This window comes from Lepisma saccharinum, chromosome 1 (assembly GCF_977018435.1).
Source record: "Lepisma saccharinum chromosome 1, izLepSacc3.1, whole genome shotgun sequence".
In the NCBI taxonomy this organism is placed as follows: Eukaryota; Metazoa; Arthropoda; class Insecta; order Zygentoma; family Lepismatidae; genus Lepisma; species Lepisma saccharinum.
The window spans coordinates 609,852-626,122 of NC_139229.1; the positions used below are offsets into that span (position 1 = coordinate 609,852).

Sequence of the window (16,271 nt, forward strand, 5' to 3'; positions counted from 1 at the left end):
GTACCGAAAGTAATGCAAAAGTGGTCATAACCTCTTTACTAACTGATGTAGATCGTTCAAAGTGCACATGTAGTTGGAGTGACTTCCTCTGTACAGGTGTTTCAGAATTTTTGTCTTCTTTGCACGTGAAGCAGAAGCAGAAGCAATGTCCTGTCATCGAGTTCTTGACGAAGGAGGGGTGCAGGCTCTCCGACATCCACAGTAGGCTACAGAATGTGTACGGAGATGACACCATTGACAAGAGCAATGTGTACAGGTGAATGAAGAAGTTTACAGAAGGAGAAACCAGCATTGAAGACAAACCGCGCAGTGGCAAACCATCAACTGCGACCACTGACACGAATCGTCAGCGAGTGGATGAGTTGATTCACGCGGACAGACGTCCTTTCTCCTTGATTTCCTGAAACGCAGCCATACCATCAACAGCGAGCGGTACATTGAGACACTCCATAAGCTTAGAAAAGCCATTAAGAGGAGGAGACAGCACAAGAATCTGAAAGCGATCGACATTCACCATGGCAATGCCTGACCACACACCTCTTTGGCAACAAATCACGTGATCGGCAAATTGGGCTGGTCCGTGGTCCCACATCCACCGTACAGTCCAGATCTGACGCCCTCCGACTTCTACTTGTTTGGTCCAATGAAGGACAACGATTTGATGATACAGACAAGATGAAAGTGGCTGTGAAGAAGTGGATATGACAGTGCACACAGGACTTTTTTCAAAGATGATTCGAGAGTTGGGTTCAACGATGGCGCAAATGCATCGCCGCTTTAATTGGAGACTATGTTGAGTAGCTGGTTTCTATAGAGGAAGAGTCACTCCAACTACGTGTGCAATTTGAACGATCTACATCAGTTAATAAAGAGGTTATGGCCACTTTTGCATTACTTTCGGTACGACCCTCGTATTTGTGTGTGTATGTGAGTGGGTGGTGAGAGGCAGTAATACGTAAGGTTGAAATAGAGAAACAATCTACTTGTATCCTTGAATTTTTGGAAAGTTCGTCTTGAAAACTGGGAATTATACTTGAATTTTAGCATGGTCGTAGACTGTCCACCCTGGTCTAGCTCATTGCAAATGAAACATGCAGGGTCTTCTATCATCCGAGTTGTATGAGAGATTGTGTGTAGGTGGCGCACCACTAGTTGTCTGTTGACTGCTAGGAGTTCAGTCTTTTTGCTGGGAAACAAGCCCTGGAGGTACTGCTTGTAATGTTAAGTTATGCATCTACTTTCCCTTACTGCTAAGGATTAGAAGTGGAGATACGTCAATCTGTCTCCAAACAAACCTCTTGAGGGGAGATTATTAAAACGAAACAGAAAACACCACTTTTGGAGTTACATTCCTCTGGTTCTCATACAACAACATACTTATATTTTAATAAAATAATGTATGCAGCTAATAATTAGAGGAAGTGTGTTACCATGGAAACTGATATATTTGTTTTGTACTCTTTTGCAAACATATCAGTTGCAACAAAGCAATAGGAGATTGGCAAGTTTCTAAAATGCCTCCAATCAGCTTGGTTAGGTGGGTTGAAATACCAAATGTTTACTTGCTGAAGGTTGGTTTCTAACTATTTGTAAAGTAACAAATGTGACACTATAAGCCTGGGACCCTCTACGATTTGGAAGCAAAAAGTCTATTTCTATTCTTTCACCACCTACACTTGTAGAAGACACCAAAGAAGAAATTGGAAACCAATCACCAAGGAAGTGTTGCCAACACTCTCTTGTTTGTATCTATGTACATTAAATGATAAAGTTGTCTGTGACTTTCGCAAGGAATGCAACTTTCTAAATATTGTGTCAGATGCTTTAGTGATTTAAATTATCATTTGCACCTACAATAATATGAATGTTTTAAAAATATCAAAAGTGAAAGAAAATTGTGACTTATAATATTGTTGTCTTTGTAGCCAATCCTTGTGAAGGAGTTGTCTGTCCTGAGATAGAATGCAAAACACAACAATACATTCCATTAGGTCAATGTTGTCCTGTATGTGCAGGTACGTATTTTTCTAATATACAGTAATTGATTTTGTTTGTCTCATGCATATGCATATAGTTTTTAAAATAAGATTTATTAAATCAAGAATTGAGTTTAATTATTACTTTTGCAACCTCAAAGAATTTAATTATTACTTTTGCAACCTCAAAGAATTTAATTGTGAAAAGTACCACTTTTAAACATAAAGATATCCATAAATATACCTGGTCTTCTCCAGATGGTAAAACTCATAATCAGATAGATCATATTCTCATTGATAAGAGAAGGCATACTAGTATAATTGACGTCCGTACACATAGAGGTGCTGACTGTGCCAGTGACCATTATTTAGTAATTGCTAAATTAAGAGAAAGACTCTCAGTGATAAATCATAAGCAACAAAATCTAAAAGTTCTAAAATTTGATACAGGAAAGTTTACTGATGAAAGAATTAAGAATGATTACCAAATTAAACTGTCAAATAGATTTGATGTTTTGCAGGATTTAAATGATGATGAAAATATAAATGAAACAGATGTAAATAAGAATTGGGAGCACATACGTAATGCAATAGAATCAGCAGCTAAAGAAAGTATAGGATACCATAAACCGAGAAAAAGTAAGCCATGGTTTGATAATGAATGTCATAATCTAATAGAAATAAGAAATCAGGCTAGACTTAGGTGGTTAAATAACTCTGATGATACAAATCTAAACAATTATAATAGAATAAAGCGAGAAGTTAACCGCACGTTTAGAAGTAAAAAAAGAGATTACTTGAAAAGCAAAATTAACGAAATTGAAACAAACAGCAAAAATAAAAATATCAGAGATTTATATAAAGGTGTAAATGAGTTTAGAAAGGGGTGGCAACCTAAAGTAAACTTGATAAAAGATAAAGACGGTGATTTTCTAGCTGACCCTAGCGATATTCTAAATAGATGGAAGAACTACTTTAATGACCTTTTAAATGTTCATGTAGGAGATAAATCAGAAGTAAATGGAGTCCACACAGCAGAACCTTTAGTTCCAGAACCTAACTTGACTGAAGTTAAAGATGCTATTAAAAGGCTAAAGAATAACAAAGCACCTGGCATTGATTTAATACCAGCTGAGTTAATTAAATATGGTGGAAATTCATTAATATGTCAAATTCATAAATTAATTTGTTTAATATGGAATAAAGAAGAAATCCCTCAACAGTGGAAAGAATCCACAATTGTTCCTGTGTTTAAAAAAGGTGATAAAATGAACTGCAATAATTACCGTGGAATTTCTCTACTCTCAACAACATATAAAATATTATCTAACATTCTTTTAACAAGACTAACCCCATATGCTAATGAAATTATAGGTGATTATCAATGTGGATTTAAACGTAACAGATCAAGTACAGATCAAATTTTTCACATCAGACAGACACTTGAAAAAAAGTGGGAATATAATCAAAATGTCCATCAGCTATTCATTGATTTCAAAAAAGCATATGATTCGGTCAAAAGAGATAAATTATATAATATATTAGTAGAGTTTGGAATACCTAAGAAGCTTGTTAGTATGATAAAAATATGCACCAGTGAAACAGAAAGTAAAATTCGTGTGGGTATTAATATGCCTGACAAATTTACAATTCATGATGGGTTAAAACAAGGAGATGCATTATCTCCATTGCTCTTTAATTTTGCCTTAGAATATGCTGTAAGGAAGGTAAACGAAACTAAAGCAGGACTAAAATTAAATGGTGTGACTCAGTTGTTAGCATATGCAGATGATGTAGACTTACTGGGGGATGATGTGAATACAATTAAGAATAATGCTAAAATATTTTTCAAAACTGCTAAATAGATAGGTTTGGAAGTTAACAAAGGGAAAACTAAATATATGCTTACAGGCCGAAACCAAGTGTTAGGTAATAATCAAAATCTAATTATTGATAACAACTCGTTTGAAACAGTTTCCAAATTCAAATACTTAGGAGTAATATTAACAAATGAAAATGATATTAAAGAGGAAATAAAAAGCAGGCTTAATTCAGGAAATGCATGTTACTTCTCTCTTCATAAACTTTTGTCTTCTCGTTTAATATCTAAGAAACTAAAAGTTAAAATATACAAAACAGTAATTTTGCCTGTAGTATTATATGGATGTGAAACTTGGTCCCTTACATTGAAAGAGGAACATAAATTGAGAGTATTTGAAAATAAGATCCTTAGGAAAATCTTTGGAGCTAAAAGGGATGAGGAGACAGGTGAGTGGAGAGGGTTACATAATTTAGAACTACATAATTTGTATTCATGTCCAGACATTATTAGAATAATTAAATCAAGAAGACTTAGGTGGGCAGGCCATGTGGCACGAATGGGAGAGGAAAGAGGAGTTTACAGGATTCTTGTTGGGAAACCTGATGGTAAGAGACCAGTAGGAAGGCCAAGACGAAGATGGAGGGACAACGTCGAGATGGACCTAAGGGAAATCGGTAGGGATGGAAAAGAGTATATAGATCTTGCTCAAAATAGGGACAGATGGAAGGCCTGTGTTGCTTCAGCCATGAACCTTCGGGTTTAAGAAGGCTAGAGAGTTAGTTAGTTAGTTAGTTAGTTAGAATTGAGTTTATTATTCTCTTAAATCATTATTTATTACAAGTAAAAAGGAGAATACAGGACAGTTATGATGTTTCCTGTATTCTTGTTCTTCCTTATACAAAATTTGGGGCCTGTGACTTATTCATCCAGTTTCTTTTTTTGACTCCTTTTCGTATTTTGTTGAGGAGGTGTTTAGATGTATTTTACTCATTGTGGAGCAGAAAGTTGAAGAATGCTGAATGTCTGATGAGGTAACAAATTCAGAGGGCAGTGGGTGAAATGATCATTTTTTGCAGGATTCTAGATCTTTTTTCGTGTTGTATTATTCCATTGCAACCAGCGCTTGAATTCAAATGTGAAATGTTGGCTCCTATGGTTTAACATGGTGACAACGAGACAGCTAGGAGAATGGTATGTGAACATTTTTGCTAGCTGGGAGATACCCCCCCCCCCTGCACCCCCCTCACTACAAGCACTGATATTAACTAAAATACATTAAAGTAGCAGCACAAAGAACAACAATTCATATTGGTTCGAAAACCAAGGCATGTTTCCTAACCTGACCATCATCATGCATAAAGCAAAGTGTATAGAGTGTTAATTTTGAGACAGGCTGAATCTGATTTTCTAACCTACTTGATGTGACATTTCACCATCTATAATGTAATCCCAGGGTCCTGCACCATGGCAGTGTGGTTTAAGGTGCAAGCTTTGGGCTCCAGCTAGGGGATGCACGCAGGTTTGAGTCTCCTGGGGGAAGCGTAACAACTTTTCTCCTGAGATTTCGGTCTGTGTATGGGACTGGTGGCCAGCCATCATCGTGAGGAAATTGGGGACCTACGAATGAGTAGCGTAACCCAGTCATGGAAACCTACAACAATGAGGGTGGTTTCATCGTGCTGACCACACATCACCCCTTAACTGGTTGGATAATCCCCCCACCTCTGCTGAGGCATGTGGGAGTTAGGCCGGCACTCAGTGGGTGGGTGTATCTTGGCCCCTCATGGGCTGTTGCGCCATGTGTTAATATAATCTTGGGATGTATAGCAAGCCTAGTTGATATGCAGAACAAGAATATATGTTAGCTTCTAACTTAACAGAAGGTTAGAATTTATGAAGATATAAAGATACTAATATAAAAGTCTAAAGTTATAAGATTGCATAGCAAATAAAATAATGAAAAGGAGAATGAAATTCAATTAAGTAATACTGTGCTAAAAAATTGGTAGAAGTATAATGAGGAAGAGATTGGAAGAGTACTTCAAGGAAAAGACAGGTAGTAAAAAAAGAATAACATTATACAAGCAAAAATTGAGAAATGTTTTTAACAATGAAAACTAGAAAACATTATCTCAAGCTACTTTATTTCTGTCTGTAATTCAATAGTAAGTATGGGGCAGGACAGACATAAAAATTTGATGATAAATTAACAATACAAAATTTACTGGTTATAACAAAGTTTGCGGCCGCGGTGGCTCAGTCGGTAACGCGTCTGACTACCATGCTCAAGGTCCCGGGTTCGATCCCCGGCCGGTTCAAATCCGGGAACTTTTCTAACGTTGGAAGCGGCTCCGGCACCCACCCAGCGTCGAATAACATGGGTACCTGGGGGAAACCCTGGGGGGTAAAGGCGGTCAGGGGCGTGATGCTGATCACATCATCCCCACTCACGACCGGATCAAGAAAGTGTGAGGCGTTACCCCCACACCCCTATGCGCCTTCATGGCGTAGTGCTAAGCACAGGGGAGCACTTTACCTTTTTTTTTTTTTAACAAAGTTTGCATGAAGAACCTTCACTGTTCATTTATGAACACAATCAATGCAGGTATGTGACTGGTAACTTAAATAGATTTTGCTTGATTGATTGATTTGGTGTTTCAAGTCCACTTTATGCACAGTAAGGCTAATTGGGACTGGACCTGCATTTTCAAGTGGGATCCAAACCACGATGTACCTCCACTGGGTATCAAACCTGGGACCCCTTGATTACAAGATGGCGACGCTACCAGTGTGCCATCAGGGAGGCCTCAGATTTTGCTTGAGAAAAATAAATTTTATTTGGGCATTTACAAAACCAGTATGTATGAATTATACCTTTAAATCAGGGAATTTATGGAAATATATATAGCTAAACTGATACAAAAATATGCCCCTATTTGCTGATAATAATAGAGTACTGATTCATCTATCCCATTACTAGTAAGAAATACTGTATGTAAGTATACTACATTGATTTTAGAATATCTTTTGTGCAGAAAACATGCCAGACCTAAAAAAATTGTTTCTAAAGTAAGGAAATTGCATTACTATCAGATTTAGAATGTGTATTTAATACAGAGAATACAAATGAACTAACATATTTTTTAAACTTTTACTCATACCAGAAGCTGCAGTTGATGAGCCAGGACTTACAGTATTACCTGTAAGTATTACATTTATATTACATTATCTTATTGATATGACATAGTAAAACAGTAATGTTAATTGACTGAAAAAATGCCAAATATATACCAGATGTCACTTGGATATCTAGCATTGGAGATCCTATAGATGTTGAATAGTGATCCTATGGATACCTAGATTTGGAGATCCTAGACATAACCCATGGATGTCCAGAGATTGTCCAGAAATGGATATCCAAATGTGGATATCTAATGAACATCCAACAGATATCCAGAATATCCATGGATCTGATCTGGACATTGTTAATCTTCTACGGATATCTCTTGGAGATATATCTAGCTTGGGTGGTTGTTGCTCGAGCCAGGCAACAACCAACCATCCATCACAATTTATTCAGATTTCCCACATTACTAATCACATAATAACATGTTTCTTTGCATATGTGAGAAAGGGACTAAGGAAAATGTACAGGGTGGCAACTCACTGGGAATTCCTTGAATTCCAGGAATTCTGCATGAATTATTTGGTCCGAGAATTCTGTGTGAATTCTACGTGAATTTTTCTCTGTAGACGTGAAGAATTGCAACTTTTATTAATCCAAGTCCCTTGAATTTATACATAAAACTCTCAATCTCTCAATCCGTTTACTTTTTTAGTGTCTTTTACAGAACAGTCTATCTGACAGACGAAAGATTCTTACAAGATAAGATATCCTAAAGTTGAATAGATAATTGAGTTTTAAGTTCTTGTACAATTAACAAATCTTTGTAGATTAGTATATCCCGTAACATCCGTCACTTGTGTTTGAAAATGTATTTCAAGTCTGAATGTATGGAATTGCAAACGTAAACTTTGTACCTTAAATTAAATATTTTAAACATATGTACCATTTAATTTAATTGATTTAGAATTTTTGGATACATTGGAATCACACAGACATAGGCGTGCACACAGGGGGGGGGGGGACCTAATCCCAGACGTTCGCAGATTTTTTTCATGAAGGGACAAGCAAGGTATTTTTCCATGGGGCCCTATAATAGTGTTACCCCCTCAAAAAACACCACTTGAATTTGAAATTATCTCATTACTGCATCCCATTACATAATAATTAATGTAAATTACTATGACTGAAATCAAATTATATGTGTGAAATATATACTTTTAGGTTGACATTAGTTTTCGAAGGGGGAGGTGTGGCCATCCTTGCCCCCCCCCCTTTCCAGACATTCCATGCCCCTGTATCATACTTTTACCTAGAATTTTAGTGTAGAGAAATCTTATCACTGTTATACTTGTAAAACAATATTAGCTATACTCTTAAAGAAAATGAAGTATTTTCTAGCCATTGAAAGTTCAAAGCAACTACGGGGACCGAAATCAATTCTAGGGGTGGGGGGGGGGCAAACATTAAAGTAAAAGAAAGCAAGACTAGCAGAATCTAAGAGTTGCAAGGCAAAAGGTACTCAAGATGGAATTCGTTTTCACGTCTTTCTTGCATTATTTCTTCCAGACGGCCAGAAGCACCTGCAGAGGGGAAATTGTCCCCTCAACTTCAAATATTATACAAATAAAAATACATTTCGCAAAATTTTCTTACAAACTTGCCAAGTTCAAGGGGTGGTGGGAGTTGTCTGGAACAATCTGATTGAGAAGAATTATAAAAGAGAATGCATGGCGTCCCATGAATTTTTTTCGCTCTATAAAATCAACTGTTTTCAATTGTAAAAATTTGGATCAAAAATTTTCTTCCTCGCAATTTGTTTTTTGAAATGCATTGTAAATTACCAGAGAGAGAAGTAAGGACAACTAAGTACAGGGTCCGGCAGAGTAGTTAGACGGTTTTGAAATGTGAATAACACACCTAATTTTCAAAGCTACAGAAATGTATTACTACAGAAATACAGATTATGGTATGCCATTTTAAGTTATCGTATGCCAATTTCCATGGCAATTCTTTATGACTTAAAAATTATGTCCAAGTGACTTCCATTTACGTGTACGTGAAAAAATTCATTCGAAGTCTCTCCCAGAAGTTGCGGACGGCACGTTGCAATATTTCACCATCAATGTTTGCAATTTCATCTCTAATTTCAAGCTTCAGGTCATCTAATGTGCGAGGTTTATTCACATACACTTTGGATTTGAGGAATCCCCACTGAAAAAAGTCACAGATTGTAAGGTCTGGTGACAGGGTATGTCACCAAACCGGGAAATGACATGTCCTGGAAAAGTTAACGAACAACAGCTATAAAGGATTTAGATGTGTGAGCCATTGCTCCATCTTGTTGGAACCATATGTTTGCTGATTTATCCTACGCCTACGCCGAAGCCGACGAAGTTCTGGTAAAACAAAAGTATTCATCAATGTGATATAGCGTTCGGAGTTCATTCACCGTCACACAATCCCCATCTTCATCTTCGAAGAAATACGGGCCAATGACACCAAACGCTCGATGTTGCACATGCCAGGGCTCCATGCTTACTGGGCTGACAACCGTTAAGCAGGCCAATAACTTCTCACCGGATCGCCGATTATTGATTTGAATTTATTTCAATTGTTCAAACGGACAAAGCGCTGACTCAAGATCTTACGTAGGTCATTTAAAAGGAAAGGGAAAAGGCCTTCGAATGTGTATAGAAGTAAATTGAAGGCATTTTTTTTTTACATGAACTGTCATGGTAAATAAAAATGGCATACAATAACCTGTATTTCTGTAGTAATACATTTCTGTACCTTTGAAAATTAAGTGTGTTATTCACATTTCAAAACCATCTAACTCCTCTGCCAGACCCTGTACTTCAGGAAGTTGCTGCTATATCACTTTGGTTTGGAGGAAAAGGAGCGCCTACATTTCAGACACAATTTATATCATTTTTGCTGTTGGTTTGTTATGGGGAGGATGAATCAATTATGTAATGTATTTAAATAATATATATAAATGTACATATATATAATATATACACACATATGTACACACACACACACACCACACACATACCCATCAATGCAATAAAACCATAAAACAGTGAGAAAAATGCAGTTTTTCTTTCCCGACTGAACTTTCAAGGCTTTTGCCCCCTCTAATCAGAGGGTCTGTGCATGCCTATGCACACAAAACCTTTATATTGTCAATTTATTTGTGCGTGTATGTGGGTGGGTGGTGAGAGGCAGTAATACATAAGGTTGAAATAGAGAAACCATCTACTTGTACTCTTGAATTCTTGGAAAGTTCGTCTTGAAAATCGGAAATTATACTTGAATTTTAGCATGGTCCTAGAGTGGCTACCCTGATGTATAACTATATTATTAAAGATTTCTCTTTGGAAATGTTTTGTTTTTGTTAAACATTGTAACAATATCAGCAGCTGTCACTGCTTTGTATGGTGTTGTTTACAATATCAGTCAGACAATTTTTAAAATGCAATAATAGTGACTGTTTTGACTGTTGTATTCTAACATAAATTATTTGCTCTTTTCAGTCAAGGCCAGGACCTCCACCTGCTACTGGTGGTGAAACTGTTGCCCTTCCTGGCCCAAGGGTGAGTAAGACTATTTTATATCTTCACTAGTCCAATCACCAATATAATTATTTGGTAATGAAAGATCAGTATTGTATTGTCCATGGCAGTAAACCAACTTTTTCATATATTTTTTATATATTAAGATTTATTATATGGGCAATTGCTCATTATACATTATGCAAACTATTGAAACAAGCTTATAAATTAGAATTTAAGACAATTATTTAAAGAACTTAAAGACTGGTTTATGTATATTTAATTACTTCTAATGTATATTCAATTCCATGTTTTCTCTTTAAAAATATGTTTCAATGTTTTCTGTCGCCATTACAGGGGAGTCCTGGACTCCCAGGTGAGAGCGGTCGCCCAGGAGATTCTGGTGTTCCAGGATCCCCTGGAGTTCCAGGAACTCCAGGAGTGCCAGGCCCACCTGGACATGCACCAGATGTAAGTATTTCTCATTGGTAAATGTTTCTGTAAAATTAGTTCTTCCATGATAGAGGATCCAACAATAAGATTTTCCAAGTAAATAATATTTAATTGAAAGCTATATGATATTTTTATACCTGTAGAAACTCATAAAATATATACTAAAGTTGATGATATTGAATACTTTAATATTTTTTCTAGTTTCAATGTATTTATACTTGTCATGTAAAATCAAATGCATTCTTGTTTGTAGCTGATCAGTGGTAATTTATTCACATTGAGTTTTTGGACTTTTAACCACTGTTTTAAGTTTCTATATATATATGTATGTTTCAGTTTCATCCTCAGGGTTGTGTGCTTGTCCCTTAACTGGTTATTATATGATACTGATGCCTGTTTGGGGACTACTTACTAATGACTAGTTAGAGACAAACACACTACCCTGAAGATTGAGACATAACCAACCTCTGAAATTAAGAAATATATATAAAAAAATAAGGAAAGTGCTCCCCTGTGCTTTACACCAGCCATGAAGGCATATAGGGGTTTGGAGTTAGGGCCCCACACTTTCTTGATCATGGCTGAAAGTGGGGGTGATGTGATCAGCACCATGCCCCTGGTTGCTTTTACCCCTCAGAGTTTCCTCCAGGTATTCACTTTATATGATGCTGGTTGGATCTGGGGCTGCTTGAACAGGTGGAAAAAAACCCGAACCTGGGTCTATCACATGGTAGTCAGATGCTCTAACAACTGAACTACCACGGCTCTTTGAAACAAAGGTATATAAAAACTTAAAACAGTTGTTAAAATTTACAAAAACTCAACATGAATAAAATGCAACAATACAATGAACTGGAAGGGCCAACTGTTTGATAACCACAATTCTTTTTTGTGTAGGTATCATCGTATCTTCAGCAGTTGGCTTGGTCCCAAGGTACGGGGAATGGAGGGGACAAAGGCCCAGCACCTGATCCTTTCCAGTATCTCCAAGCCCAGGTGGGACCTGTTGGGCCTCGTGGATCGCCTGGTATGCTTCATAAATCATAATTAGTTACAAAAACGTATAGATATTAGTGTCGTGGACAGTTGATAAAGGAATGATTCAATTGAAGGTGACAAAATGTGTTATAAAGGATGCTTGAGGGATAGAAGGCATGCATAGACACAGGTTGGTTAAAATTATTGAGAATATCTGGTACAACAATTAAAGACAACACGTTTGTTGCAAATGATAAGAGCAACAGCAAGAGATTGTACCAACATCGACCGAACATACATAGCACCATGGTGCCAAGGTAGGGAGGGAACCTCAGTACCAATATTGCTACCGTAGAAGAGAAAGCTACTTGCTTTGTTTAGTTTCATGAAACCAAATCTGAATAACAATTCACAAACGTTTTTGCTTAGAGTACGAGCATAATCCTCCTAGTAAGGACTCCATAAAACGTTGGCATAAGCAATTTAAAGATACAGGAAGTGTGAAGCATAAGAAAGGTGCTGGATGACCACTGGTCTCCCAGGACATTCTGGATCGAGCAAGAGATGCTTTTGTGGGAAGCCCAGGTAAATAAACTAGTCACACCTATTGTAAATAGAACTGTTCGATGTGATCTATTAAAGACAACAAACTAAATATGACGAGATAAGGCATAACTTACATACCATCATTTCACTAAGTAATAAAGTCCAGTTTCGGCATGTACTTACTGTTTTCCTCTAGCCTTCACCACATCATGTGGCTTCATCAGGAAATAAGACAAGAATAGTCAAAGTTAAAACATGGGAAGGTAAGTTAGGTTAAAAAAGGTTAAAATTGTAAAAGACAATTTAACATTTTTTTAACCCAACTCACCTCCCCACATTTTAAACTTTGTCTATTCTTGTATTGTCTCCTGATGAAGCCACATGATGTGGTGAAGGCTAGAGAAAGCATACTGGACTTTATTACTTGGTAAATATGATTACTTAGTTCCTTTTTTGTTCATCCTTGGAATGTGCTCAATAACTTATAACCACCCTGAATATTCATACGCACCTTTTGTAAATGCTACACATTTCAGGTCTGTGCTGAGTGGAGAGAAGAAACTGATGCTCTTTAATTTATAGCTAAGTAATCATTATTCCTTACTTTACATTTTTTATATTAAAGGCAACAGAACTAAAGAGATCACCTACGATCAACACACTTAGTATGCCTTTAATATAAAAATATAAAGTAAAGAATAATGATTATTTGGCTATAAATTAAAGAGTGTTATATCTCCACAAACCACACGTCCATGATAGGAAAACCTGAAAAGGTTTTTGGCTAGTCACCTTCAATAAGTATATTTTTCGAGCTTAAAAATAATTTGTTTGATTGATCATGCAACTCCGAAAGAAATTCATTAATATTTTACACACTATACTTTTGTAGGCCTGCTATTATTATTTCATCATGTTGTGAATATAATAATCTCAATAATAATGCAAATGTATTTTAGCATTAATGGCTTAATATGCTGTATGCACCATCGACCTGTACAATTACTTTAGTAATCAAAAGTATGCTAACAGAGTAACTTCTTTCAGGACCCCCTGGACCACCGGGCCCCCAAGGCTTCCAAGGAGTAAGAGGGGAATCAGGAGATGCAGGTCCCAATGGCCCTCCAGGGTCACCTGGGCCCAGAGGATTGCCTGGACTACCTGGAAAAGATGTAATTTTATTTTGAATTTATATACCTTTTTACTTTGTACATTAAATTATTAATTATATCAAATTGGAAAAAATTGATATAAAAATTACCAATATCAGTATAAAATTTATGTTGATATTGGTAATCAAGAGCATAATGTTCTAAAATAAGATTTAAATCTTTATTTTGAAACATAATATATTCATTTGTGTTTAGTTCACGTATGGTGGAAAATATGCATTTGTTCTGATACACTTATTATAAGCATTGGCTGTCAATACATACTCAAGTGAAAATTGTGCTCTTCTACTGTCTTGTCTTTTTTTATTATTATTAGAATAGTTGAGCCAATACTTACACACATGCTGCATCGATATCTATTAATAAATTACTATAATTCAGGGTGTGTACCAGTCAAAAATGTCAAGATAAAGTCAAGAAATTATGTTTGTGGTCAACAAGTTTTGCTATTTTTTTACAGTATAGTGAATTTACATTGCTATATACCTTTACTGGCATTTGATAAAATTGAATATTTGGAAATTTACAATTGTATTGAGTTGTGGTTAATATTTGTTTACTTTGTTTCTTAAGAATTACATTCTTGTATGCTACAAGGTTTGTAAAAATATTAAATAAAGTAATGTGGCCATTCCCTATCCAGGATGAAGTCTGAAACATTAATTTACACATGCATTAATAATAGTTAAAATAAATGATAATAGAATAATTTAACTCTTCTTAAAGTGCAGTGCAACTTCAGTTTCTATGTTATCTGGCCTTGTAATAGGGGTTTTTCATTGAATAAAAATATCTGTTTTCTTAATTTACAACCACACCTAAGTAGGGAAATGTTAAGAAAAAGGAAACAAGGAAAGTCAATAAAAAGTCAAGATTTTGGATTTGTTATTTTGGTAGACAGACACCCTGTAATTGATAATGGAGTGAAATGTGAAGTTTGAATTCTTAGGCCCAGATTAATCAATGTGGAGACCTGAGGCTAACATCATCGGGAGGCCCTCTTCCTTTCCTACATACAACTCCAGTTCTAACTTTTAAGGCTAATCATGTCGACTGGTTAGAGATATTTTATGTATTTGTACCACATTTCAAATATGTAATATTTTTTTTAATTTTTGGCCCTTTTTAAAGTAAATTTTTCCCATTCGAGGCCCCTTTGCAGATGAAGGACTGAGACTGTAAGCCCCCATGTCCCCCTAAATCCGGCCTGTCAGTACAAGTCAATACTTTCCTGGGCCCTCTGTATTGAACAGTTATGCTAACTTCACCAAATTAATCCAAACCTTTGTTACAATTATGCAAAATGTTCCACTTTCAATAATTTTGCACCAATATTACAAGGTAATATGAATTTCTTGACTATTATTTTATTTAATATTTTTGTAAGATAATTTATTAATGTTTTAAGTAGAAAACTGACATATTTATTTAAATTGTATAGTTACAGTGAAATTCTTATCTTTCTAGCATTCGTAACTATTTCTGAACGACTTTAAATTGTTCAAGTATCAAGTGTGCTGTTGCAAAACTAGAGTTATTCCTGCCCAGGGTGAACAAGTATCTGTTTCATATATACAGGGTGGCTCAATAAGTCACTTAACACCCCCAGTACAAGGCCACTGCAGCGTGCAACATGGAAATGGTGATGACCAATCGTTATCAGGCCAAGGGGGAACCACATTGACACCACCCACACGGTCGGCGGCCATCTTGATGTCCGCCATCTTGAATTCAACTTCAGAATTTTAAATGGGAAGGGGGTCATGCGACATATCAAAATGGGCTAGAATTTCACGAAAAATGCAATGGTGAAGGTTTTTTCGACGTATCTTTAACCAGTAAAAAGTTATGACTGAATTCTTGTACCAATTTGCTCCTTTTCGAGGTGTTAGAAAAATGCCTTAAAATTTGTTTATCGCTTTGGTAATGCATCGAGATCAAAGTGACGTCTATGGAGAGACGTTCGCATGCCATTGCACATTATTTTAATCGGATACATCCATGAAGAGATGTGCATTATGAATGGTTGTCGCGAACAATTTACAGTGTAACGCTTCCATTGAATTAAAAGTCCTTCACAGTGGCAAGGCTAATGTTTATGTTCATAAGGAAGTTTATAAACAGAATATGTGACCCTTGTCATCTGATAACTAACTTTGGACAAAAACTGGTTCATAACGTTCCCATAAGTGTTCTGGTGTTCTTCCCTATTGAAAAAACTCTGTAAAAAGTACCTTCTTCCATAAGCAAGGATGAAAAAAACTGTTTATTTAACAAATCCAAGTAGCCCTAAGCATTTAAGGTTCCGTTGATGGAAAATTGACTAACCAATCATGTTCCACACAGCACGCCACACCATTAACTTACCAACACTAACCATTCAGCTTTGATTTGTCGAAAATGGGTTATCAGATAAAAATCATTGAATATTCTGTTTATGTTTTGACAATTATAATACAAGTGCCTACACATTTTTTGACATAAATTCATTGAGTATCATTGATTTGATTGCTTAATAATTAAATGATTTCAGATTGTAATTTTAGTGCAGATCAAATCATTAATTTAAATTAGGTTACCTATGTAGTAATTATATTATGTAGTTATTATATTATGGTATTGAGTATTCTTGATAAGTACTTT

General features: G+C 36.0%; 1 protein-coding gene across 2 annotated transcripts in view; it reads left to right on the forward strand.

Moving 5' to 3' along the window:
* LOC145992041 (uncharacterized) overlaps window positions 1-16,271 on the forward strand; it is a 97,518-nt gene that overhangs the window by 28,073 nt on the left and 53,174 nt on the right. For both annotated transcript variants that reach the window (XM_083128166.1, XM_083128175.1), the window contains 6 exons: window positions 1,926-2,015; window positions 6,963-7,000; window positions 10,462-10,521; window positions 10,837-10,950; window positions 11,830-11,959; window positions 13,504-13,628. In XM_083128166.1, the coding sequence (XP_082984292.1) occupies window positions 1,926-2,015; window positions 6,963-7,000; window positions 10,462-10,521; window positions 10,837-10,950; window positions 11,830-11,959; window positions 13,504-13,628 (557 nt within the window). The remainder of the gene's footprint in view (window positions 1-1,925; window positions 2,016-6,962; window positions 7,001-10,461; window positions 10,522-10,836; window positions 10,951-11,829; window positions 11,960-13,503; window positions 13,629-16,271) is intronic.